Source organism: Microcaecilia unicolor, chromosome 2 (assembly GCF_901765095.1).
Source record: "Microcaecilia unicolor chromosome 2, aMicUni1.1, whole genome shotgun sequence".
NCBI lineage: Eukaryota > Metazoa > Chordata > Amphibia > Gymnophiona > Siphonopidae > Microcaecilia > Microcaecilia unicolor.
Window position 1 is genome coordinate 73,014,966 of NC_044032.1, and position 27,561 is coordinate 73,042,526.

General features: G+C 45.8%; 1 protein-coding gene across 1 annotated transcript in view; it reads left to right on the forward strand.

The window, feature by feature from the left end:
• NIPBL (NIPBL cohesin loading factor) overlaps positions 1–27,561 on the forward strand; it is a 1,064,356-nt gene that overhangs the window by 522,989 nt on the left and 513,806 nt on the right. Inside the window, 1 exon segment of the mRNA XM_030191924.1 lies at positions 4,156–4,236. Within this exon segment, the coding sequence (XP_030047784.1) occupies positions 4,156–4,236 (81 nt within the window).

The following is a 27,561-nucleotide window of genomic DNA, read 5'->3' on the forward strand; positions in this document are numbered from 1 at the left end:
CCATTGATCTGACCCAGTATGGCTATTATGTTCATCCACGGAGCTCGGTTCGAACATTGCCAAGTGCACTGTCACTTGTGGCAGATCCATCTTACACCAGGATCTACCATAACAGGGATTTTCTCCGGATCAACCCTAAATTTCCTTCGGAAAGTGGTATCTGAGTTCCATCTCAATAAGTCCATTGTACTACCTGTCTTTTGCCTAAAGCAGCACTGCATACCTTAGTTTGCAAGCGTCCTCTAGCATGCTTATTAGAACAAACAAAACCTTATCAGAAGTCCACCCAGCTTTTCTATCATTTGACCCTAACAGGTTAGGAATTCACCAAGCATACAGTCTCTACTTGGATGGCTGACTGTATCTCTTATATGTATACTTGTTCCAGTCCTGCAGCTCCACTGTCTTCTGCTCCAACTTGCTCCAGTCCACCTGTTCCAGCTTGTTCCAGTCTGTTTGTTCCAACTTGCTCCAGTCCACCTGTTCCAGCTTGTTCCAGTCTGTTTGTTCCGACTTGCTCCAGTCCACCTGTTCCAGCTTGTTCCAGTCTGTTTGTTCCGGCTTGTTCCAGTCCGTCTGATCCGGCTTGTTCCAGTCCGTCTGCCCCAGCGTGTTCCAGTCCTGCTGCTCCGCAGTCCTCTGCTCCGGCTTGTTCCAGTCCGTCTGTTCCAGCTTACGCTTCTCAGTTCCTCACTCTGACATCCTCCTTCAACCTCCAGCTGAGCTCCACCACCCTAACTCACCAAACTGGCCATTGTCTTGACCTCGTCCTCTCCTCTACCTGGTCACCCTCCAACTTCTGCGCCTCAGCTCTTCCTCTCTCTGATCATCACCTGATCACCTTCACACTTCATCACCCTCCCCCTCAGTCCCGCCCTACACTAACCACTACTTTCAGGCATCTCCAGGCCGTCGACCCTCCCACCTTATCCTCTAGCATCTCTAATCTCCTCCCCTCCATCATATCCTCCGAGTCTGTCGACAATGCTGTCTCTGCTTACAATGCCACTCTCTCATCTGCTCTGGACACCCTTGCACCATCCATCTCCCGTCCCACAAGGCGTACTAATCCCCAGCCCTGGCTGACCCCTTGCATCCGATACCTTCGCTCCTGCGCCCGATCTGCTGAACGCCTCTGGAGGAAATCTCGCACCCATACCGACTTCATTCATTACAAATTCATGCTATTCTCCTTCCAGTCCTCCCTATTCCTTGCCAAACAGGACTATTACACCCAATTAACTAATTCCCTCAGCTCCAACCCTCGTCGTCTCTTCGCCACCCTTACCTCCCTCCTCAAAGTGCCCTCCACTCCCACCCACCCCTCACTCTCTCCTCAATCACTGGCTGACTACTTCCGCGATAAGGTACAGAAGATCAACCTAGAATTCACTACCAAACCACCTCCTCCTCCTCACCCTTTAACCCACTCCCTCAACCAACCAACCCAGGCCTCCTTCTCCTCTTTTCCTAATACCACCAAGAGGAAACCGCCCCACCTTCTTTCCCCCCCCTGAAATGCACCACCTGTTCCTCTGACCCATCCCCACCAACTTACTTAACACCATCTCTCCTACTGTCACCCCCCTCCATCTGTCATATCCTCAACCTCTCCCTCTCCACTGCAACTGTCCCCGACACCTTCAGGCATGCTGTAGTCACACCACTCCTCAAAAAACCATCACTAGACCCTACCTGTCCCTCCAACTACTGCCCCATCTCCCTCCTACCCTTCCTCTCCAAGGTACTTGAACGCGCTGTTCACAGCGCTGCCTTGATTTTCTCTCCTCTCATGCCATCCTCGATCCACTTCAATCCGGTTTTCGCCCTCTACACTCGACAGAAATGGCACTCACTAAAGTCTGTAATGACCTGTTTCAAATCCAAAGGTCACTACTCCATCTCCTCATCCTCCTTGACCTATCCGCCGCTCTTGACACTGTCAATCATAATCTACTTCTTGCCGCACTGTCCTCATTTGGGTTCCAGGGCTCTGTCCTCTCCTGGTTCTCCTTTATCTCTCCCACCGTACCTTCAGAGTACACTCTCATGGATCTTCCTCCACCCCCATCCGCTCTCTGTTGGATTTCCTCAGGGATCTGTCCTTGGACCCTTCTTTTTTCACTCTACAACCTCTTCCCTGGGCTCGCTGATCTTATCTCATGGTTTCCAATATCACCTTTATGCTGACAACACCCAGCTTTATCTCTCCACACCAGACATCACTGCTGAAATCCAGGCCAAAGTATCGGCCTGCTTATCAGACATTGCTGCCTGGATGTCCAACCGCCACCTGAAACTGAACATAGCCAAGACAGAGCTTATTGTCTTTCCACCCAAACCCACTTCTCCTCTCCCTTCACTCTCTATCTCAGTCGATGGCACCCTCATCCTCCCCGTCTCATCTGCACGCAACCTCGGAGTCATCTTCGACTCCTCCCTCTCCTTCTCTGCACATATCCAGCAGATAGCCAAGACCTGTCGATTCTTTCTCTATAACATCAGCAAAATTCGCCCTTTCCTCTCTGAGCACACCACCCGAACTCTCGTCCACTCTCTCATTACCTTTCGCCTTGACTACTGCAGCCTACTCCTCACTGGCCTCCCACTTAGCCATCTATCCCCCCCCTTCAATCCATTCAGAACTCTGCTGCACGCCTTATCTTCCGCATGGACCGTTATGCTCATGTCACCCCTCTCCTCAAGTCACTTCACTGGCTTCCGATCAGGTACCGCATACAGTTCAAGCTTCTCCTACTAACCTACAAATACACTCAATCTGCAGCCCCTCATTACCTCTCTACCCTTATCTCCCCTTACGCTCCTACCCAAAACCTCCGCTCACAGGACAAATCCCTCCTCTCTGTACCCTTCTCCACCACCGCCAACTCCAGGCTCCGCCCTTTCTGCCTCGCCTCTCCCTATGCTTGGAATAAACTTCCTTAGCCCATACGCTAAGCCCCCTCCCTGCCCATCTTCAAATCCTTGCTCAAAGCCCACCTCTTCAATGTCTCCTTCGGCACCTAACCATTTTACCTCTATTAAGGAAATTTAGACTGCCCCAATTTGATTGACCACACATTTTGTCCATTAGCTTGTAAGCTCCTTTGAGCAGGGACTGTCCTTTGTTAAACTGTACAGCGCTGCGTAACCCTAGTAGCGCTTTAGAAGTGTTTAGTAGTAGTAGTACTCAGCCTGGGCTGAACCTCCATGACTGGGTCACTGCTCACAGTGTGAGAGCCGTGGCGGCTTCAGTACAAGGCGGCTGTGTGGTCTTTTATTCACACCTTCACTGCTCACTACTGTTTGCAACTGCATTCCAGACAGGATAGCCAGTTTGGACAAGCAGTCTTGCAGAATTTATTTACTGTTCAAAATCCAACTCTGCCCTCCAGCCCTCTATTTCCTTCAGGTTCGCTATCTCTTTGTTTACAGAGTTGATGTTTATTGTGAACCTGATAACTGTTGAGTCCCATATGTGAGAATATTTTGCTGCCTGTCCTCGGAGAAAGCTAAGTTACTTATTTGCAGCAGGTGGTCTCCAAGGAGAGAAGGCATATATTCTCACATCCCTCCCGCCTTCCCTTGGAGTTGTCTCCTTAGCTTTAATGGTGCACTTTGGGAAGGCACCAGCACATACGCGATAGAGGCATTCCCTCAAAGATTTAAAGTGATAGTGCACTTGGCAGTGTCCACACCGGGCTCCATGGATGACATCACTCATATTTGAGAATATATGCCTGCTGTCCTCAGAGAATACCTGCAACAGGTAAGTAACTTAGCTTTTTGGGTTTAAAGAAATGAGAAGCAAAGTTTGGGCATTTTAAGAAAATAATCTGTCCAGAGGGATCGTGATTTAAGAAAAACTTGTAATTGATTATTCTAGTAGAATATTAGCTTTATGTTCGGGATTCTCATGTGATAGATTTCTGACTTGGTGTTTCCTATCTAGTTATGTGTGTGGACTTCCAGTCAGTCAGGTTTTCAGGCTATTTACAATGAAAATGAGCGAGCTAAGTTAGCATGAGGTGCCTTGCTTACATGTAAGTCTATCCTGAAAGCGCAGCTGGCTGGGGATCCTTTAGGACAGGTTTGGGAATGACTGCTGTTGTAGAACTTGTGTATTAAAAGGTTCATTAATATTTTATCTTCTAGATATCATCAATGGGAATTACACCTTTTTTTGTAGAAAATGTCAGTGAGCTGCAGTTGTGCGCCATCAAGTTAGTTACTGCGGTAAGCAGAAATTTCTTATTACTAAGCATTCAGAGCTTTATGAACAGGTTTAATAAGGGCTTGGAATTGCCAGGTATAAAGTTCACTTGATTTTCAGCCCATCTTTTTTGAAAATTTGCATGTCAGATAATGACTTTTCATTCAGTTGCTTCTTAGAATAAGTACATAAGTAATGCCTCACTGGGAAAAGACCAAGGGTCCATCGAGCCCAGCATCCTGTCCATCACAGCGGCCAATCCAGTCCAAGGGCACCTGGCAAGCTTCCCAAACGTACAAACATTCTATATATGTTATGAATGAACTATTTAAATGTATAGGCTACTGTAGTGATGAACATATTAAAACCAAATTAGAAAAGGCTTGAAAAGAATCACAGGGATAAAGTGAGAAAAGAACTAATGATTGTATCAGACTGTAACTAACAAGGGAGCCCTTTTACTAAGCTGCATTAGGCACTGACGCATGACTAATGCTGCTTTATAATGGTGTGCTGTGGGACATGCTCATGCATGTTGCAGTAAGTGGTAATTTACTGCATTAAAACTTCTTTTTTTCTTGGAGGGACGTGTCAAAAGTTGCTCCTTCACTAGTCAGCACAGCTACATTACCACGTACTAACTGGTTAGTACAGGATTGTGCGTGAGCCCTTACCACCTACAAAATGGGTAGTGGTAGGTGATTATGTGGTGATTTTTTTTTAATGCCCATGTGATAATGACATAGCACATAGCCATTAATACAAAAAAAAAAAAAAAGGAAAATCGGCCATTTTAATGCTGCATCAAAAATGGCCTTAGCTTGTGGGATAAACCCACACAAGGGCATGCTAAGGCCTCTTTGTGCTGCATCTTAGTTAAAGGGCTCCAAGGTAATTAGTTCCACTAGAAAAGCTTTAGGTAAGATAATTCAAAAATATTCACACAATGTGGCAACAAAAGTATACACAATGTCATAAACCAGCATACATGTTGTATATTTATTTATTGCATTTGTATCCCACATTTTCCCACCTATTTGCAGGCTCAATGTGGCTTACATTATGCCGTAGTGGCGATCGCCATTTCCGGAATGAGAAATACAAAGTGGTATTGCATTAGAGTTCATAAGTGACAGAGTAAATTAAGCAGTCAAGTATAGAGAGTTCATTTCCGGCATGAGAAATAGTGGTATTGTGTTAAAGTTCATTAGTGACAAAGTAAATGAATCAGTCAAGTATAGAGAGATCGGTTTTGTCCAGTTCTGGTATAAGTTTCATTGTCTAGTATTTAGGATGGATCATTGTGGTATGCCTTTTTGAACAGGTTGGTTTTTAGTGATTTTCGGAAGTTTGTTAGGTGTGCATTGTTTTTATGACGTTTGGTAGTGCATTCCACAGTTGTGTGCTTATGTAGGAGAAGCTGGATGCATATGTTGATTTATATTTTAGTCCTTTGCAGCTGGGGTAGTGGAGATTCAGGAATGTGCGTGCTGACCTTTAGGTGTTCCTGGTTGGTAGGTCTATGAGGTCTGACATGTAGACTGGGGCCTCGCCCTGTATGATTTTAAGAACCAGGATGCAAATTTTGAACGCAATATGTTCTTTGAGTGGGAGCCAGTGTAGTTTTTCTCTTAGGAGTTTGGCACTTTTGTATTTCGTTTTTTCCAAATATAAGTCTGGCTGCTGTGTTTTGGGCAGTTTGGAGTTTCTTAATGATTTGTTCTTTGCATCCGGCATTGCAATAATCAGGGGTGCAGTGCTTTTTTATGTAAAAAAAAAAAAAAAAAAGTGCTGGTACTCATTGTGGGCGGAGTCATCATGCATGACTCCACCCCTATTATAGCCACACCCACATTAGCCACACCCCTTATTCCAGCCATAGCACATATAAACAGACATCATTGAAAATATTATACTAGTATAGGAGAAAAAAATAATGTGATTTTTTTTTTCATTATAAACTCTTAAAGCTGTTACAGCTCCAGTATACCCAGTGCAAAATAAGACAGCAGATGTAAATTCTCAAATTGGACATATTCCAGACACTGAAATGAAAATAAAAGGATTTTTTCTACCTTTGTTGTCTGGTGACTTTGTTTTTCTGATCATGCTGGCCCAGTATCCGATTCTGCTGCTACCTGTCCTCTTAACTCCGTTTCCAGGGCTTCCTTTCCATTTATTTCTTTACTTTCCTCCTTTCTTCTTTATTTCTTGCCCTACATCCGTAAGTAAAAGCTGGGTCCTCTGCAGACTTGACTGTCCAGTGGATCCAGCTTCTGCCTATTTTCTACATCCATATGTAGTTTTTCTCCTCTCTTCCTTTTCCCTCACCTTATCTCCTTCCTCACTCTTCCCTCGCCTCCATCCACCCACCCATGTCCAGCATTTATTCTCTCTCTCTCCCTGCCCTCCCCTCCATCCACCCATGTCCAGTGACCCTCCTGTCCCCCCTGCCATCCACCTATGTCCAGAAACCCCCTCCCCTCCATCCACCCATGTCCAGTGACCCTCCTGTTTCCCCCTGCCCTCCCCTGCCATCCACCTATGTCCAGAAACCCCCCTCTCCTCTATCCACCCATGTCCAGTGACCCTCCTGTCCCCCCTGCCCTCCCCTGCGATCCACCCATGTCCAACAACCCCCCTCCATCCACCCATGTCCAGCGACCCTCCTGTCCCCCCTGCCCTCCCCTGCCATCCCAGATGCCAAGCAATTCTCTCTTCCCTTCCCTGCCCTCTCCTCCCCTCCCATCGATGTCCAGCAATTGTCTCTCCCCTGTCCTGCCATAGATGTCCAGCAATTCTTTCTTCCCTGCCCTCCCCTCCCATGATTTTCCTCTCTTCCCTTGCTCTCCCGTCTCCCATGTCCAGCACAGCGATTCTTCCCACAGCCCATCCTCCTCCCAGCCCGTCCTCATTCTCCACAGGCTGTCAGCGTTGGACTGAGCGAGCAGCCAGGCAGCAGCGCGAACGCCGGTGCAGGTAGCGAATCAGCGAGTGAGAGAGGCTGTCAGCGTCGGAGCTTCCCTCTGCGAGTCCCGCCTATGTTGTTACAACTTCCTGTTTCTGCATAGGCAGGACTGGCAGAGGGAAGCTCCGATGCTGACAGCCTCTCTCACTCGCTGATTCGCTACCTGCACCGGCGTTCGTGCTGCTGCTCGCTCAGTCCGACACTGACACTACAGAGCCGTCAAAGTAAGTAGGGGGGGAGAAAAAGGTGCCAGTACGCCGTACCGTTGCGTACCGGCACAAAAAAAGCACTGTTTAAGTGGCTTAGCACCATTGATTGTACCAGACTGTGGAATATTTCCCTTGGGAAGAAAGGTTTTACTCTTTTGAGTTTCCACATTGAATGGAACATTTTCTTTGTTGTATTTTTCGCATGGCTATATGTATATACCAAATTATGAAACAGGGTGAATATAGTTATAATTAGCCCTATAAACGAGTTCTTTCCAATTTGAGAAATAAAAACATTTATAAATGATTAAGACCTTTTCATTTAAGTGATCAGTCTCCCTGAATAGGTTACTAACACTCTTTTCATTTAATGATAATTTTAAAAATTTTATCATATTTTAAATGTTCCATGTCTTTGGTTCATTTGTCATTTTAATAAATGCCATTAAATTTATCATCTTGAGGATCAGAAAGCACAAAAAGTAAAGAACAAGTGCTCAAAACATTGTTCAAAAAACAAAAACAACTGAAATTCAAAAGAGCTTTTCTAAATGTAAAGAGGTTCACTTTACTCTCAGCCATTTTATAAGTAAACATCTTAGGCGTGGGATGGAAAAGCTGTTACACATGCACCTACTACTACTACTACTACTTATCATTTCTATAGCGCTGCTAGACATACGCAGCACTGTACACTTGAACATGAAGAGACAGTCCCTGCTCGACAGAGCTTATAATCTAATTAGGACAGACAAACAGGACAAACGAGATAAGGGAATATTAAGGTGAGGATGATAAAATAAGGGTTCTGAACAAATGAATAAGGATTAGGAGTTAAAAGCAGCATCAAAAGGGTGGGCTTTTAGCTTAGATTTGAAGACGGCCAGAGATGGAGCTTGGAAGTCTATTCCAGGCATATGGTGCAGCAAGATAAAAGGAACAGAGTCTGGAGTTAGCGGTGAAGGAGAAGGGTGCAGATAAGAGAGATTTACCCAGTGAACCGGGGAGGAATGTAGGGAGAGATGAGAGTGGATCAGCTTCATCAAATATGCTTTTGTCAAGGAGTTTTATTTTCAAATTCCACTATTGTTATCATAATGATCTCTTCAAAGGCAATATGAAATATGTGGCGTAAACTGACTTGCAGTGCTTGAGGTTTTACACTAGTTATGCATAACAGAACAAGGTATGAAATATATGAATATGGAGAACCATAGAGATGAAACCAAGCAAACTCAGCAAGGATCTTGTTTCACTACAGGCATGACTTTGGAGTGGATTCAGGAATGTCTCTAGTGCTACTTTCATATTTGTTTATCCAGTAGACTAAAGCCTAATTTGACAGACAAGAGTTTCTTCCTTATCGTCCCTCCGGACCGGCCCAGAATGACTGATGGGTCATGCACACCTACCAGCAGGTGGAGACTGAGAAGACTGATTTCAGGGCAGCCAATAAGAGCCATGCTCAGCCCCTTGGAAACCTCGGTATTCTCAGTCTCCAGCAGGAGTAGATGTGGTGAGCCCCTTGGTCTCAAAATGTCTATTCTAATTTCTGTTAGCTCAGGTAAATGTACCTATTTCTTTCTCAGTCTAATAAGTTTTCTTTTCTCTTATACATCTGTTTGCTGTTTTGGTTATCTGCTAGCAGAGGCTGAGGCCCATGGGGGTTCTCTGATTCCTCGGGTACTACACTCAGGTGGCTGGGTCCCTTCCCTCGCCAATCCCTGAGCTTTCCCTATATGCCTAAGGACTCAGGGCGATTTGTGATCCGTTGCTGCCCTCAACCTCTTCAAGGGAAAGGAGTTTGCAGAACCGCGGGGAGCAGCCACTATGATATTTTTTAAAAAAAACCAGACAGGTCTTGGGCTCGGGAGCGTGTTATAGTTCCTCTTCTGGTTTGGGTTCAAGCGCCGGGTGGTTGTTCTGGACAGGTGTTACTTCAGTTAAAAAAAAAAAAAAAAGGAACCATAAGGTTCCATTGAAAAAACAAAGTGGAGGTATGAGGACTTCTTGGTTTAGCGAAGTGGTGCCGGTTTTCAGTATGGTGTCAGCGGCTTACTACACCACTTGGGTTTTCGGTGGTAAACTCTGCCATTTTATTTGTAGACCTTTCTGACAGTGGTCTAATATCATTCTGGTGGCCTCTTTGGTAGTGCTACAAGGTCTCCTCTGGAGGGATGAAGATTTCCTCTGCCTTTGGTGCTGTTAATTTGAAGGACGAACAGCCATTGCAGAATGAGAGATTTGAGTGTGCTGCTTTATGGTGAAGTGATCTACAGTGCAGCTGCCATGTTTTGTGTTTGTCTGGAGTGGGAGGCTCCACTACTGCTACTATTTAGCATTTCTATAGCGCTACAAAGCGTACGCAGCGCTGCACAAACATAGAAGAAAGACAGTCCCTGCTCAAAGAGCTTACAATGTAGTAGACAAAAAAATAAAGCAAACAAATCAATTAATGTGTAGAGGAAAGAGGAGGGTAGGTGGAGGCGAGTGGATACAAGTGGTCACTAAGAGGTGGGCTTTCAATCTAGGTTTAAAGATGGCAAAGGATGGGGCAAGACATAGGGGCTCAGGAAGTCTATTCCAGGCATAGGGCGCAGCAAGACAGAAGGAGCGAAGTCTGGAGTTGGCAGTAGCGGAGAAGGGAACAGATAAGAAGGATTTATCAAGGGAACGGAGTGCACGGGAAGGGGTGTAGGGAAGGACAAGTGTGGAGAGATACTGGGGAGCAGCAGAGTGAGTACATTTATAGGTTAGTAGAAGAAGTTTGAACAGGATGTGAAAACGGATAGGGAGCCAGTGAAGCGACTTGAGGAGAGGGGTAGTATGAGTAAAGCGACCCTGGCAGAAGACGAGACCAGCAGCAGAGTTTTGAACCGACTGGAGAGGGGAGAGGTGACTAAGTGGGAGGCAAGCAAGAAGCAGATTGCAGTAGTCCAAACGAGAGGTGACAAGGGTGTGGATGAGGGTTTTGGTAGAGTGCTCAGAAAGAAAGGGGTGGATTTTACGGATGTTGTAAAGAAAGAAACGATAGGTCTTGGTGATCTGCTGGATATGAGTAGAGAAGGAGAGAGAAGAGTCAAAGATGACCCCAAGGTTTCGAGCTGAGGAGACGGAGAATGAGAGAGCCATCAACAGGAATAGAAAACGGGAGGAGCGTGGAGGTGGGTTTGGGGGGGAAAATGAGAAGCTCGGTTTTGGTCATATTTAATTTTAGGTGGCGTTGAGACATCCAGGCAGCAATGTCAGAAAAGCACGCTGAAACTTTGGTTTGGATGCAAGGTGAGATATCAGGGGTAGAAAGGTAGATTTGGGAGTCATCAGCATAGAGATGGTAGGAAAAGCCATGGGATGAGATTAATGAACCAAGGGAAGAAGTGTAGATAGAAAAGAGGAGGGGGACCAAGAACAGAACCCTGAGGTACGCCGACAGGCAGAGGGATAGAAGTAGAAGAGGATCCACCAGAGTGAACACTAAAGGTGCAGAGGGAGAGGTAGGAAGAGAACCGGGAAAGGGCAGAGCCCTGGAATCCAAGTGAGGACAGAATATCGAGAAGTATGCTGTGATCGACAGTGTCAAAAGCAGCGGAAAGATCAAGAAGAATGAGGATGGAATATTGACCTCTGGATTTAGCCAGTAATATGTTTGAGACTTTAGTAAGTGCAGTTTCGGTTGAGTGGAGAGGGCGAAAACCAGATTGTAGTGGGTCAAGAATAGCATGTGAGGAGAGAAAATCAAGGCAGTGGCAGTGAACAGCACGCTCAAGTAATTTGGAGAGAAAGGGAAGGAGGGCGATGGGTCGGTAATTAGAGGGACAAGTAGGGTTGAGTGAAGGCTTCTTAAGGAGAGGTGTGACCACAGCATGTTTAAAGGCAGCAGGAACAGTCACAGTGGAAAGTGAGAGGTTGAAAATGTGACAGGAGAGATGGCATTAAGAAGGTGGGTGGGAATGGGATCAGAGGAACAGAGGTGGTACATTTTGAGGAAGAAAGGAGAAGTGTAGTTTCCTCAATAGTAACTTCAGGAAAGGAGGAAAGGGAATGAGGGGAAGAAGAGAGAGGGGAACGGACTAGTGGAGGGAGAGGTGGCGAGGTAGAGAATGCAAGGTTTATCTTTTGAACCTTGTCGTGAAAGAATTCAGCAAGGGTCTGAGGAGATAATGAAGGGGGAGTTGGGGGAGGGGGCACCTTGAGGAGAGAGTTCAATGTGGTGAAGAGAAGTCGAGGGTTAGAGCCAAGAGAGTTAGTCAGTTGGATATAATAATCCTGTTTGGCGTGTAAAAGAGCAGATTGGAAGGAGGTCAGCATGAACTTATAGTGTAAGAAATCAGCAAGGGCCTGAGATTTCCGCCAGAGGCGTTTGGCGGAGCGGGTACAGGAACGTAGGTAGCGGATATTAGAAGTCAGCCAAGGTTGGGGTTTTGTACGCCTTATAAGGCGGGTCATCAAAGGTGCAAGAGTGTCTAAGGCAGATGATAGAATATTGTTGTAAGAAGAAACAGCCTCGTTGACAGACATGGATGGTGCCACAGTCAAGAGGAGGTTTGAAATGTGGGAGGATAGAGATGAAGGTCAATACCATGAAGATTCCTAGATAAATTAGATAAGATAGGACGGGACTGGGAGGGAGGAGATTTAAGTGTGAAAGTTATAAGATGGTGATCAGAGAGGGGAAGATCAGAGGCAAGGAAACCAGAGGGTGAACAGTTGGAGGAGAAGATAAGATCAAGACAGTGACCATTTTGATGAGTGGGGGAGGTGGAGCATAGTTGGAGATTGAAGGAGGATGTTAAGCGAGTAACTTGGCAATATAAGAGTTAGAAGGATCATTAGCAGGAATATTAAAGTCACCAAGGATTAGAGAGGGGGAGGAAGGATCATGGAAGAAGACAAGCCAGGCATCAGAGTCACTGAGAAAGGATGAAAGGGACTTATCAGACTCTGATACTTTGTCCTGTGGTGTCCTTTTCCTTGCATCGAAGCTGCCAGAGTCTGATACTATATGAGTGTAAATAAAGCTATCTCTGGTAGGGATTCTTTTCTGATGGCTTGATTCTGTATAATGCAGGATAAAATAATTAATTTCTCTAGATTCTGGGTGTTGCAAGGATACAATATACTATTTTCTCTGGCATCTAAATGGGGCATGGAAACTGTACTTCTCTACAGTTTGTATGGTGCACAGACAGTATCTAATATTTTTTTCTAGAATTGGAAAGCTGCAAGGACATAACCTATTGGTTTTATACTAGTACTTGTTGACAGTATCTCATTTACCGTCCGAAACCCAACTAATGCAGTAACAAGTTATATAGTATTTCTCTGATCTCTGAATAATGCTAGGGCATGATCTATTGTTTCTGTACCTAATTTGGGTTTCTGTTTCTCTACATGGTTTGGGGTTTTTTCCGTTTTGTATTTTCCTGGAATTTACACCCTTATTTATTTATTGAGGGTCTGTTTTTACAGTCTGTGCTATGTTCTCTCTGGCATTCTAGGGTTCTAGACGTGTGCCAGCCCTGATAATCTCTGGGACTGTTACCTTTTGCCCATCTGCTCTGCTATTTGCTCATGCCTTTTAGGTTTGCGGCCAGTAGCTGCACTGGTGTACTGCCTGTCAATTCAGCACATACTTCTAGTCTTGCTCATGCAGGGTTTTATTCCGGAGTAGAGAGTTGCACGGGGACAGAAATCTTACCCATCCCCGCCCGTCCCTGCTGGAATCTTACCCGTCCCCACCCATCCCCACTGGAATCTTACCCATCCCCACCCATCCCCGCAAACATTTAAACCATCCCAACCCGTCCCCACCCGTCCCCGCAAGAATTTAACCCATCCCCACCCATCCCCACCCATCCCCGTAAGAATTTAAAAGTACATAAAAGAAAGTTCCAGTCAGCTCCCTCAGTCTCTTTCTGGATTTGAGCCACAGCACTGTAGGCAAGGAAGGAACGGAAGTTGGAACTTGGAACACTCTGGTGTGCACATGTAAGATTTGTCTCTGATCCATTGGCAGTGGGTGCTGAGAGGCCGCCACATGCACGCGCCAGTAGGTCAGGTGACATCTGATTCTCGTGCCTGTGTCAGAGCTGAGGTCTGTGCACCAGCCTGAGAGCAAAGAGGATTAATAGTAACATAGTAAGTGACAGCAAATAGACCTGAACGGTCCATCCACTCTGCCCAATAGTCACACTCATGATCAATTCATCATTAAATCAACGAGTGTGATATTATATACTTGATTATGGTCTTTCTTTCGTGTTTCTGGAACAAAGACCACAGAAGTCTATCTGGCCCCATCCTTATGTTTCAAATGCTGGAGTTGCCATCGAAGCCCACTCCAGCCTATTCATGTTCTCATTTGTGGGACACAGACCGTAAAAGTCTGTCCAGTACTGTCCTCATGTTCCAGCCACTGAAGTTGCTGTCTAAGCCCTTTCCAGCCCCTCCTACACCAGATTGCCATGTATGAGACACAGACCATACAAGTCTGCCAGGTATCGGCCCTAGTTCATCACAGCCAGAGTCGCCATCTAAGCGTCACTTGACACATCCACACACATGCAGCCATTTAAGGTTAGCTTTTATATAACTTCTATTTTCTAATTAGAGATCCTCTGTTTTCATCCCATGCCTTTTTGAATTCCGTCATCATTTGTGACTCTACCACCTCCTTAATGGAAGACTTTCCACATTTATGCTGTTAAAGCAAGGAAGAAGAGGAGGAGGAGGAGGAGACAGCACTCAAATAAATTGGTATTCGGTAGATGAGAGGCTGGTGCAGGTGCAGCTTACACTTCCACGGGAAGCCCACAGAACTGGTTCCATCCCCGCGGGAACCCCGCAGGAACTGCCTCCGTCCCCGCGGGAACCCCGCAGAACTGCTTCCATCCCCGCGGGAACCCCGCAGGAACTGCCTCCGTCCCTGCGGGAATCCCGCGGGTTCCGCGGGATTCCCGCGGGGACGGAAGCCGTGCAGCTCTCTATTCCGGAGGGCTGTCTGACTGGTTTGGTATGACTAGTGAGTTATGCTGTTCTACAAGGACAAGCAGGCTGAATAATTCACACAAGTGGGTCCACGAACCACATTAACCTGGGAACCGGCATTATTCTCAGCAAAAATGTTCGCTAGAGCCGTCTGAGGCATGCTGCGATTCCGACCGCGCATGGCCGGAGTGCCTTCCCGCCCGCCATTTGACCGCGTTTCTCAGTTTGTTTTTCTCCGCATCTGGAGCGGCTGGTTTTCTTGTTGCTCTCTTTTCGCCTGGGAACAAGCTTCATGTACAATTTTTCATACGTAATAGATTTTCAAAATGTTAAACATCCATAGCTATCCCAGTTTGTTCATGATACTGTATTATAAAATTGGATTCCTACAACAAATTACTTTCTTATGCATTATTCTTTATGTATCCTATACTGTTTATTGTAAGCCACATTGAACGCAAACTTGTTTGGGATAATGTGGGATATAAATGTCACAAATAAATAAATTGTCTGTATTCAGTCTTACCAGCTCTTTACGATCATCCACTTGCGGAACTCGGTTGGCCAGCTGTTTGGTCGATGTCCTCCCTCTGGAGCAGGCTGAACCTTTTTGCCAGCTGGTCAAACAGCAGAAGGCTTGTCGTCCTTGGCCATGGACACATTCGACACTTATGATGCAGCATCCAGAATCTCTGCTCAAGGTATAGCAATGCGCAGACTCTCATGGCTGTGTGTTTCTGACCTGGACCATTCGGTTCAGCAGAGGGTAGCGCATGTTCCTTGCCGGGGGGGATAATTTTTTTTGGGAGAGAAGGTGGAAGATCTGGCTGACCAGATCAAGAATCACACAGATGCTATGGCTTCTCTCTTCCGCTGGGCTCCTTCTGTTCCTGCCTCCTCATCTAGGAGGTTTTTTGGTGGGCCCCGGAGTGCTCCCTATTCCTATTCAAGGCATAGGTACACTCGCAGTGTCTCGCCAGACTGCTTAGGCTCAGCCCAGCACGCTCGTTCTCGTCAATAGCATGCGCCCAAGGCCCCTGCTGGCTTTTGACTGACTCCAGAGTATAGCCACCATAAAAGTGTTCCTGCCGGACGACTTGCCGGTTGGGGGGAGGTCAATGTTTTTTTCCCAAAGGTGGCCTCCCATCACCTTCAATTGGTAGGTTTTTCAAATAGTCTGATTAGAATACACCCTAAATCTGATTGCCAAACCCCCAAATTGTCCATTGGGAGCTCATTCATTCAGCTTTCAGCACAAGCAGGTACGTGCAGAGGAACTCTCCGCCCTTCTAAAGTCCCATGCAGTCAAACCCGTACCACCAGGGAAAGAAGGCCTGGGAGTAGAGGAGTGGCCTAGTGGTTAGGGTGGTCCTTGGGAACTTAGGAACTGAGTTCAATTCCCACTTTGGGCACAAGCAGCTCCTTGTGACTCTGGGCAAGTCACTTAATCCTCCATTGTCTCATGTAAGCCACATTGAACCTGCCATGAGTGGGAAAGCGCGGGATACAAATGTAACAAAAAAATTCTATTCCAGGGACTTCTTTGTGCAGAAAAAAACAGGGAGGGGGGGGGGGGGGGTGCGTCCCATCCTAGACCTAAAGGCCCTGAACAAACTCCTAGTCTGAGAAAAGATCAGGATAGTTTCCCTGGCCACCCTTCTTCCCATGATTCAGAAAAAACAGTTGGCTATGCTCTCAGGACTTAAAGGATGCTTATACTCACATTCTATTACTTTTAGCCCACAGGAAGTATCTACAATTTCGGCTGGGAACGCAGCACTTTCAGCATCGTGTACTGCCCTTTGGCCTAGCGTCAGCTCCCAGGGTATTTACCAAACGTCTAGCAGTAGTTGCAGCATCGCTATGCAGACTGGGAGTGCATGTGTTTCCTTATCTCGACGATTGGCTGGTAAAAAGCACCTCGGAGGATGGTGCTCGGGAGTCTATGCAGAGAACTATTCGGGTGCTGGAACTATTAGGGTTTGTAATTACCCCAAGTCCCATCTCAACCCTGTTCAACAATTGTTCAGTAGGAGCTTTGTGCGACATGAGAACTGTTTGAGCCTATCTTTCCGAGACTCGGTTGGACAACCTGTCCCTAGTGTCTAAGGTTTGACAGTCTCAGCAAATCACAGCTCGGCAGACGTTGAGACTCTTGGGCCAATGTCCGTCACAGTTCATGTTACACCCATGGCATATCTTCACATGAGATCTGCTCAGTGGACCCTGGCTTCTCAGTGGTGTCAAGAGAATCTAGAGGATGTCAGCCAGGTGTCCACCGACCTTGTACACTCTCTTCACTGGTGGACGATTCGGTCCAATCTGAGCTTGGGACGTCCATTCCAAATTCTACAGCTGCGTAAAGTGCTGATGACGGATGCATTACTCCTGGGCTAGGGAGCTCGTGTAGATGGGCTTCACACTGAAGGAGCTTGGTCCCTTCAGGAGACGAATCTTCAGATCAACCTCCTGGAGCTTTGAATGATCTGGAATGCTCTAAAGGCTTTCAGAGATCAGTTGTCCAACCATGTTATCCTAATTCAAACAGAAAACCGGGTTGCAATGTATTACACCAACAAGCAGGGGGGCACCGGATCTCACCCTCTATGTCAGGAGGCCATCCAGATGTGGTTCTGAGCATGCCGTTCCGGCATATTTCTTCAGGCCACTTATCTGAGGGGCGTAAACAACAGTCTGGCCAACAGTCTGAGCAGGATCATTCAGCCTCACGAGTGGTCTCTGAATATAGGCGTAGCCCGCAAGATCTTCCAAGCATGGGGCACCCCCTCGGAGGATCTTTTTGCCACTTTCCTCAATCACAAGGTCCTTTAGTTCTGTTCCAGGCTTCAGACCCATGACAGACTAGCGTCAGATGCCTTTCTTCTTCATTGGGGAACTGACCTTCTGTATGCGTATCCTCCGATACCTCTGGTGGGAAAGACTTTGTTGAAACTCAAGCAAGATTGCGGAACCATGATTCCGATTGCACCCTTCTGGCCGTGTCAGATTTGGTTCCCTCTTCTTCTGTAATTATATTCCGAAGAACCGTGGAGGATAATTCATCACTCAGAACGAGGGGTCGCTTCTACATCCCAACCTCCAGTCTCTGGCTCTCACGAACTGGATGCTGAGAGCCTAGAATTCGCTTCCTTGGGTTTTTTGGAGGTTGTCTCCCAGATCTTGCTTGCTTGTTTCCAGGAAAGATTCCACTAAGAGGTGCTACTCTTTTAAATGGAGGAGGTTTACCGTCTCTTGTGACAGCATTGCCATAGATCCCCTTTCTTGTCCTACACAGACCCTGCTTGAGTACCTTCTACACTTGTCAGAGTTTGGTCTCAAGACCAACTCAGTAAGGGTTCACCTTAGTGCAATTAGTGCTTATCATCACAGTGTGGAAGGTAAACCTATCTCTGGACAGCCTTTAGTTGTTCACTTCATGAGAGGTTTGCTTTTGTCAAAGTGCCCTGTCAAACCTCCGTCAGTGTCATGGGATCTCAACGTCGTCGTTCTCACCCAGCTGATGAAAGCTCCTTTTGAGGCACTGAATTCCTGCCATCTGAAGTACTTGACCTGGATGGTCATTTTCTTGGTGGCTGTTACTTCAGCTGGTAGGGTCAGTGAGCTTTCAGGCCTTAGTAGTGGAAGCACATTATACTAAGTTTCATCACAACAGAGTAGTTTTCCGCACACACCCTAAGTTCCTGTCAAAGGTGGTGTTGGAGTTCCAACTGAATCAGTCAATTGTCTTGCCAACGTTTTTTCCCCGTCCTCATGCCCATCCTGGCGAAAGCAGCTTGCACACCTTGGACTGCAAGAGAACATTGGCCTTTTACATGGAGTGGACGAAGCCCTTCAGACAGTCCGCCCAGTTGTTTGTCTCTTTCAATCCCAACAGGAGGGGAGTAGCCATCGGTAAATGCATCATTTCCAATTGGCTAGCAAATTGCATTTCTCTTAAGCCCAAGCTGGGCTGACTCTGCAGGGCCACGTCATGGCTCATAATGTCAGATCCATGGCTGCATCAGTGGCCCACTTAAAATCAGCCTCCATTGAAGAGATTTGCAAAGCTGCGATGTGTTCATCGGTCTACACATTCACATCTCATTACTGCCTTGAGCAGGATACCCGCTCCGACAGTCGGTTTGGGTAGTCAGTGTTGCAGAATCTGTTTGGGGTATAGAATCCAACTCCACCCTCCTCGGCCCATTTTATTCTGTTCCAGGCTGCACTCTCAGCTAGTTTGTGTATAGTTTCAGGTTAATCTATGTTATGTCCTCGCTGTTGCGAGGCCTAATTGACCATGTTTGTTTTTTTTGGTTGAGCCTGGATGCTAGGGATACCCCCCACTTGAGAATTATTCAGCCTGCTTGTCCTCGCAGAAAGCGAAGATACTTACCTATAGCAGGTATTCTCCAAGGACAGCAGGGTGATCATTCTCACAATCCCGCCCACCTCCCCTTGGAATTGTCTTCTTTCATTCTCTCTTTTTTTGCTTTTCACTGAACTGAGGAACACGGTTGCGCAGTGTGCGGGAAGGCATTCTGCACTTGCGTGGTCGGGTGTGCAGTATACCTCAGAAGGCTCTAGCTATGAATAATGCTGGTTCCCAGGCTGACGCGGATCGTCAACCCACTTGTGAGAATGATCAGCCTGCTGCCCTCGGAGAATACCTGCTACAGGTAAGTATCTTCTCTTTTTAGTTAGAGCAACTGTTTGGGCACCTGTCTTTGTGGATTCATCTCCCAGTATTGTATATTATGGTGTGCTGTCTTGGAAGATCCTTACTGTTGGAAGATCTCCTTACTTTCTCTGTTCTGCCACATTAGGTGCTCATCTCCTCTCATCCCTGAGTTAGGTACTGAAGCACTATCTGTTGAACTGTTACGTTCTTTGTAGCACAGTGGACGGTTTGGGGATGATTCTCCTATTCTGTCACATTCTTAGCAAAAAAAAAAAAGATAGACTTTTACACTCTAGAAAAGGCATATTGTATGTCCACCAGAGATTGTGACAGCATGTCATTTCCTTGTGTTTTTTTGTTTCTGTGGGTCTGTTCTCAGGGGAACCTTCTTTTTGCCTTGGGGAACCATATGTTTTTTCCTCCTTCATTATTCCAGAAGTTGAGGAATTTCTGTAATGTTTGTTAATTGCTGTTATGTGTATTTTGCATTGACAGTTTTCTATCCAATTGATCCTACTGAGATCCTAGTTTATAGTTTGTTTCTCTTCATACCTGTTGTATCAGTGGTCTTTCCTCATCGTTCGCAGTGAATTTGTAAGTCATTTCAAGCCAAATCATTTTTTTTGTGGGCTCACGGTTTCCATTTTGTTTCTCTTTATACTTCATATAACACTATCCTTTTCACAGGTGTTGGCACAAGTTTACTATATATCACAGTTTTCATATATTGCCATTAGTGGATTTTGATTCACTTTCTCTTGCATATTATCTTTTCTCCTTTATGATCTCATTTCTCATTGGTGACCTCATTTCTTTCACCATTTGAAGCAACTAGCTGCCACCTTGTTGTTTTTCCTTTCTGAGATCCTCAAACTCTAAATTATTCAAAGGCTTGACAGTGCCTTTCTCAGCAATTCTGCCTGTATCCCTCACTATCTCTTATGGTGGTTATTGTGTCACGCGTGGCTTATCCTCGCCAGGAGTTGCTATCTTCAGCATTTCCCTTGCATCCTTCCTGCTCTGTTTAACCCTGTCTAGCTGAGATCCTACAGTGCGGGAATGGTGCACCTGGACTAACTATTCCATCTCTCATTCCCTCAGTCAGACATGTTTTTGGCGGCTGTTCTGGATCATTTCTCTTCTTTTCTGACTCTTACAAGTTTCCTGGTGGTTTCCTAGTGAGTTGGGATCTCACCAACATAAGAAGTTAGGCATTTCTGAAGATTTCCTCCTGTTGGATTTGCAGAGTAGTTAGCTGTTTTTTTTTTTTTCCTTTTCTGTGGAGGTCAGTTGGCTTCCTCTGTAGTTGATATTTTCCAGGAGTTGGGAGTCTGAGGATGGCTTTGTTCCTTAGATCTCAGCTGTTTTCCCTCTAACAGCTCTATCAAGATTGAAGGAGTTCCGCCTAGCCCTCACACAGTCTTCCTTACTTGGCTATGCTTCCCATATTGGCTGCTCGGCTTCTCGGTTGACAGTGGGAATTTTCTGGAACTGATTTTTCTCTCTGCTTCCAGTCTCTTAGCTTGGCCAGGCTGGGATGGCAGTTGTGGTTCCAGGAGAGCATCACCCTGGTGAAGTAGGAAGTACTCCTGTAGCCAGGACCTGCCCACCAGAGGATGTACTATCCTCTCGCACCGAGGATATGTCTCCAAGTGCTGCCCGGGAGGGAAAGGTTAGGACAGCTGTTGTAGTTGGTGATTCGATCATTAGGCATATAGATAGCTGGGTGGCTGGTGGTCGTGAGGATCGCCTGTTGACTTGCCTGCCTGGTGCGAAGGTGGCGGACCTCACGCGTCACCTAGATAAGATTTTAGATAGTGCTGGGGAGGAGTCCGCTGTCTTGGTACATGTGGGTACCAATGACATAGGAAAATGTGGGAGAGAGGTTCTGGAAGCCAAATTTAGGCTCTTAGGTAGAAAGCTCAAATCCAGATCCTCTAGGGTAGCATTTTCTGAAATGCTACCTGTTCCACATGCAGGGCCCAAGAGACAGGCAGAGCTCCAGAGTCTCAATGCGTGGATGAGACGATGGTGCAGGGAGGAGGGTTTTAGATTTGTTAGGAACTGGGCAACATTCTGGGGAAGGGGGAGCCTATTCCGAAAGGATGGGCTCCACCTTAACCAGGGTGGGACCAGGCTGCTGGCATCGGCATTTAAAAAGAAGATAGAGCAGCTTTTAAACTAGAAATGGGGGGAAGACCGACAGTCACTCAAAAGCGCATGGTTCGGGAAAAGGTATCTTGCAAAGATACCTCACAAACAGGGAAGATAGGGTTTCTGGATAGTGAGGTTGCACAAGAGACCGTGGTAGACCAGGTGCCCTTAAATACAACTAAAGATCAGACAAAAGATGTCAAATCAGTAGTGTCAGGTACTAAGCATCATGCAAATAAGAACAACAAACATACTCTGAAATGTCTATATGCAAATGCTAGGAGTCTAAGAAATAAGATGGGAGAGTTGGAATATATTGCACTAAACGAAAAATTGGATATAATGGGCATTACTGAGACCTGGTGGAAGGAGGATAACCAGTGGGACACTCATACCAAGGGTACAAAGTATATCGTAGTGATAGGGTGGACCGGACTGTTGGAGGGGTAGCATTGTATATTAACGAGAGCCTTGACTATTACAAATTCAGCAGGACACAAATCACACCTTTGAATCATTGTGGGTTGAAATTCCATGTATAAAAGGGAAAAAACGGTGCTAGGAGTGTACTACCGTCCGCCTCGCCAGGATGAACAGGTAGACACAGAAATGATAAAAGAAATCAGAGACGCGAACAAAATGGGCAATGTGATAATAATGAGTGACTTCAATTATCCAAATATAGAACTGGGTAAATGTAACATCGGGACACGCTACAGAGATACAATTCCTTGATGAAATCAAGGACAGCTTTATGGAGCAACTGGTGCAGGAGCCGACGAGAGAAGGAAAAATTCTAGACTTGGTCCTTAGTGGAGCGCATGATCTGGTGAGGGACGTTATGGAACTGGGGCCGCTTGATAACAGTGACCATAATATGATCAGTTTTGATATCGACCTTGAAGCAACTGTACACAGAATGTCAAATACGTTAGCGTTTAACTTTAAAAAAGGAGACTATGATAAAATGAGAAGAACGGTAAAAATAAACTTAGGGGGACAACTGAAAGAGTAAAAACTGTACAACAGGCATGGACGCTGTTCAAAAATACCATCCTGGAGGCCCAGACCATACATATTCTGCGAATTAGAAAAGAAAGACGGAACTCCAAAAGACAGCCAGCCTGGTTGAAAAGTGAGGTGAAGGAAGCTATTAGGGCTAAAAGAAATGCCTTCAGAAAATGGAAGAAGGAACCGTCTGAAAATAACTAGAAGCAGCATAAGGAGTGTCAAAGCAAATGCAAGGCGCAGATAAAGAAGGCCAAGAGGGATTACGAAAAAAGATAGCATTAGAGGCAAAAAAACATAGTAAAAATTTTTTTCGGTATATTAAAAGCAGGAAGCCGGCAAAAGAATTGGTTGGGCCGCTGGATGACCGAGGGGTAAAAGGGGCGATCAAGGAAGACAAAGACGTAGCGGAGAGACTGAATGAATTCTTTGCTTCGGTCTTCACCGAAGAAGATTTGGGTGGGATACCGGTGTCGGAAATGGTATTTCAAGCGGACGAGTCAGAGAAACTTACTGACTTCACGGTAAACCTGGAGGACGTAATGGGGCAGTTCAGCAAACTGAAGAGTAGCAAATCTCCTGGACTGGATGGTATTCATCCTAGAGTACTGATAGAACTGAAAAATGAGCTTGCGGAGCTACTGCTAGTGATATGTAACTTATCCTTAAAATCGAGCGTGGTACCGGAAGATTGGAGGGTGACCAATGTAACGCCCATTTTTAAAAAAGGCTCCAGGGGAGATCCGGGAAATTATAGACCGGTGAGTCTGACGTCGGTGCCGGGGAAAATGGTAGAGGCTATTATTAAAAACAAAATTACAGAGCACATCCGAGGACATGGATTACTGAGACCGAGTCAGCACGGCTTTTGTGTGGGGAAATCTTGCCTGACCAATTTACTTCAATTCTTTGAAGGAGTAAACAAACATGTGGACAAAGGGGAGCCGGTTGATGATGTGTATCTGGATTTTCAAAAGGCGTTTGACAAGGTACCTCATGAAAGGCTACAGAGGAAATTGGAGGGTCATGGGATAGGAGGAAATGTCCTATTGTGGATTAAAAACTGGTTGAAGGATAGGAAACAGAGAGTGGGGTTAAATGGGCAGTATTCACAATGGAGAAGGGTAGTTAGTGGGGTTCCTCAGGGGTCTGTGCTAGGACCGCTGCTTTTTAATATATTTATAAATGATTTAGAGATGGGAGTAACTAGCGAGGTAATTAAATTTGCTGATGACACAAAGTTATTCAAAGTTGTTAACTCGCGACAGGATTGTGAAAAATTACAAGAGGACCTTACGAGACTGGGAGACTGGGCGGCTAAATGGCAGATGACGTTTAATGTGAGCAAGTGCAAGGTGATGCATGTGGGAAAAAAGGACCTGAATTATAGCTACGTCATGCAAGGTTCCACGTTAGGAGTTACGGACCAAGAAAGGGATCTGCTCAGTGTGCTGCTGCGGCTAGGAAAGCGAATAGAATGTTGGGTATTATTAGGAAAGGTATGGAAAACAGGTGTGAGGATGTTATAATGCCGTTGTATCGCTCCATGGTGCGACCGCACCTTGAGTATTGTGTTCAATTCTGGTCGCCGCATCTCAAGAAAGATATAGTAGAATTGAAAAAGATGCAGCGAAGGGCGACTAAAATGATAGCGGGGATGGGACGACTTCCCTATGAAGAAAGACTAAGGAGGCTAGGGCTATTCAGCTTAGAGAAGAGACGGCTGAGGGGAGACATGATAGAGGTATATAAAATAATGAGTGGAGTGGAACAGGTGGATGTGAACCGTCTGTTCACGCTTTCCAAAAATACTAGGACTAGGGGCATGCGATTAAACTACAGTGTAGTAAATTTAAAACAAATCGGAGAAACTTTTTCTTCACCCAACTTCTAATTAAACTCTGGAATTCATTGCCGGAAAATGTGGTGAAGGCGGTTAGCTTAGCAGAATTTAAAAAGGGGTTGGACGGTTTCCTAAAGGACAAGTCCATAAACCACTACTAAACGGACTTGGAAAAATCCCAAATCCCAGGAATAACATGTATAGAATGTTTGTACGTTTGGGAAGCTTGCCAGGTGCCCTTGGCCTGGATTGGCCGCTGTCGTAGACAAGATGCTGGGCTCGATGGACCCTTTGTCTTTTCCCAGTATGGCATTACTTATGTACTTAGGGTCGAAGTGATTCACTTGCAGCAGTATGAGTGGCACCTCCTTTTTTGGAACTCAGCGCAGGTCAGTCAGGGAGGCCCCTGTGTATCTGTTCTCCTCTGTCAGAGCAGTAAGATTGGTGGTCTCAATGAGCTGTGAGACAGAGAGATTCCTCTATGTTTTTCTTGAGGGATGATAAAGCACAGTTCCTGGATGTCCTCGTGTTTTTGGTTTGATGTAGGCCGTACTCGGTGGTTCTGTGACTCCACAGTTCTTTCCAGGGCTGAAAACTGGGTCATGTACAGCCTTTTAATGCCTTCTGCCTTGTTGCTGATGGGACCCGTTGTTCAAACGCTGGGGATCTTCTTCTGTTGGCTTAGCTCAGATGCTTGCTGTTGCCAAAGCTCCACTTTGGTTTTTTATTTGGGATCCCTCAGACATTCCTCCTATACCCATGAACTGGTCTGCTGCCATTCAGTGGTGCCACATACAGTGGGGGAAATAAGTATTTGATCCCTTGCTGATTTTGTAAGTTTGCCCACTGACAAAGACATGAGCAGCCCATAATTGAAGGGTAGGTTATTGGTAACAGTGAGAGATAGCACATCACAAATTAAATCCGGAAAATCACATTGTGGAAAGTATATGAATTTATTTGCATTCTGCAGAGGGAAATAAGTATTTAATCCCTCTGGCAAACAAGACCTAATACTTGATGGCAAAACCCTTGTTGGCAAGCACAGCGGTCAGACGTCTTCTGTAGTTGATGATGAGGTTTGCACACATGTCAGGAGGAATTTTGGTCCACTCCTCTTTGCAGATCATCTCTAAATCATTAAGAGTTCTGGGCTGTCGCTTGGCAACTCGCAGCTTCAGCTCCCTCCATAAGTTTCAATGGGATTAAGGTCTGGTGACTGGCTAGGCCACTCCATGACCCTAATGTGCTTCTTCCTGAGCCACTCCTTTGTTGCCTTGGCTGTATGTTTTGGGTCATTGTCGTGCTGGAAGACCCAGCCACGACCCATTTTTAAGGCCCTGGCGGAGGGAAGGAGGTTGTCACTCAGAATTGTACGGTACATGGCCCCATCCATTCTCCCATTGATGCGGTGAAGTAGTCCTGTGCCCTTAGCAGAGAAACACCCCCAAAACATAACATTTCCACCTCCATGCTTGACAGTGGGGACGGTGTTCTTTGGGTCATAGGCAGCATTTCTCTTCCTCCAAACACGGCGAGTTGAGTTCATGCCAAAGAGCTCAATTTTTGTCTCATCTGACCACAGCACCTTCTCCCAATCACTCTCGGCATCATCCAGGTGTTCACTGGCAAACTTCAGACGGGCCGTCACATGTGCCTTCCGGAACAGGGGGACCTTGCGGGCACTGCAGGATTGCAATCCGTTATGTCGTAATGTGTTACTAATGGTTTTCGTGGTGACAGTGGTCCCAGCTGCCTTGAGATCATTGACAAGTTCCCCCCTTGTAGTTGTAGGCTGATTTCTAACCTTCCTCATGATCAAGGATACCCCACGAGGTGAGATTTTGCGTGGAGCCCCAGATCTTTGTCGATTGACAGTCATTTTGTACTTCTTCCATTTTCTTACTATGGCACCAACAGTTGTCTCCTTCTCGCCCAGCGTCTTACTGATGGTTTTGTAGCCCATTCCAGCCTTGTGCAGGTGTATGATCTTGTCCCTGACATCCTTAGACAGCTCCTTGCTCTTGGCCATTTTGTAGAGGTTAGAGTCTGACTGATTCACTGAGTCTGTGGACAGGTGTCTTTCATACAGGTGACCATTGCCGACAGCTGTCTGTCATGCAGGTAACGAGTTGATTTGGAGCATCTACCTGGTCTGTAGGGGCCAGATCTCTTACTGGTTGGTGGGGGATCAAATACTTATTTCCCTCTGCAGAATGCAAATAAATTCATATACTTTCCACAATGTGATTTTCCGGATTTAATTTGTGATGTGCTATCTCTCACTGTTACCAATAACCTACCCTTCAATTATGGGCTGCTCATGTCTTTGTCAGTGGGCAAACTTACAAAATCAGCAAGGGATCAAATACTTATTTCCCCCACTGTATGCATGAGTATTTGGACTGGGTGGAATAACCTTATTTTTCCTTTTCAGTCAGGTGAGCATGCTGGCTTCTTTTGGTTTGCTCCTTGAGTGTCTCTCTGCAAATCTTTCTGAGACTGTCATCTTTTTGGGACAGTGTTCGCCTCTTTTGTCTCCCGAGTGACTTTCTTTACTCTTTGTTATTTCACTCGTAGCTTATTTTCACTGTGCTGCTTCTTCTTCCTTTGTGCTCTTTTTTTCTCCAATCTTGTCTTCAAAGCCATTTCATGGACGAGTTAGGGGGGCCTATATTGTCTCTGTCTCTCTCTCTCTCTCTCTCTCTGTCTCTTTTTGTCTGTGGTTTGGACCTTGAGAACATTGGGTATCAGTTTCTTTCTTTCCTCAGAAAGTCTGGTCATTCCTTGAGAAGATTGGCAGGGCAATCTATATAGTAACTGCCTGTGCGTAATAGGGGGAGAGTGCTTAGTTCCAAAGTAGTCTTTCGTGTCCATTGTTTGGTGTTTTGACAGGTCTTGGTGCACAGTTTCTTCCTTCTGCTTATTCTGAAAGGATTCTGGTCTCCAATTTACGGGAGCGTTCTTTGCCGACTGATGAGGTTTATTCTAGGTTTCGGTATTTTAGTGCTCAGATCAGCTCATGAGTTGGACAGAATTGCATCTGGTTGCTCTTTTAATGGCCCACATGTTGGGAACTGAGCTCTAGTGTTTGGGTGTCTTGAACATCGTTACTTGTTATAATTGGACAGATGTCCAGGTGAGTCTGGTCTCGGTTTTCGTCTACCGGGATCTGGCAGTGGTTCTAGTTTGGTCCCTCCCATGGTTTACTGCTCTGGTACTTTCCATCAGTCATTCTGGGCCAGTCCGGCAGGACGCCAAGGAAAGAGAAATTAGGTCTTAGCTGCTAATTTGCTTTACTTAAGTCCCCCCGGACCAGCCCAGATTTTTCCCTATTCGGTTTCCGATTTGTTCTTGGAGATATTTTTGTACTGGTATTAGTTTCATTCGCTCTTGTCTCTGTGGGGAGCTGTTTGATTTAAAAAAAAATATTTTAAGTATCTATATATATATATATATATATATATATATATATATATATATATATATATATATACA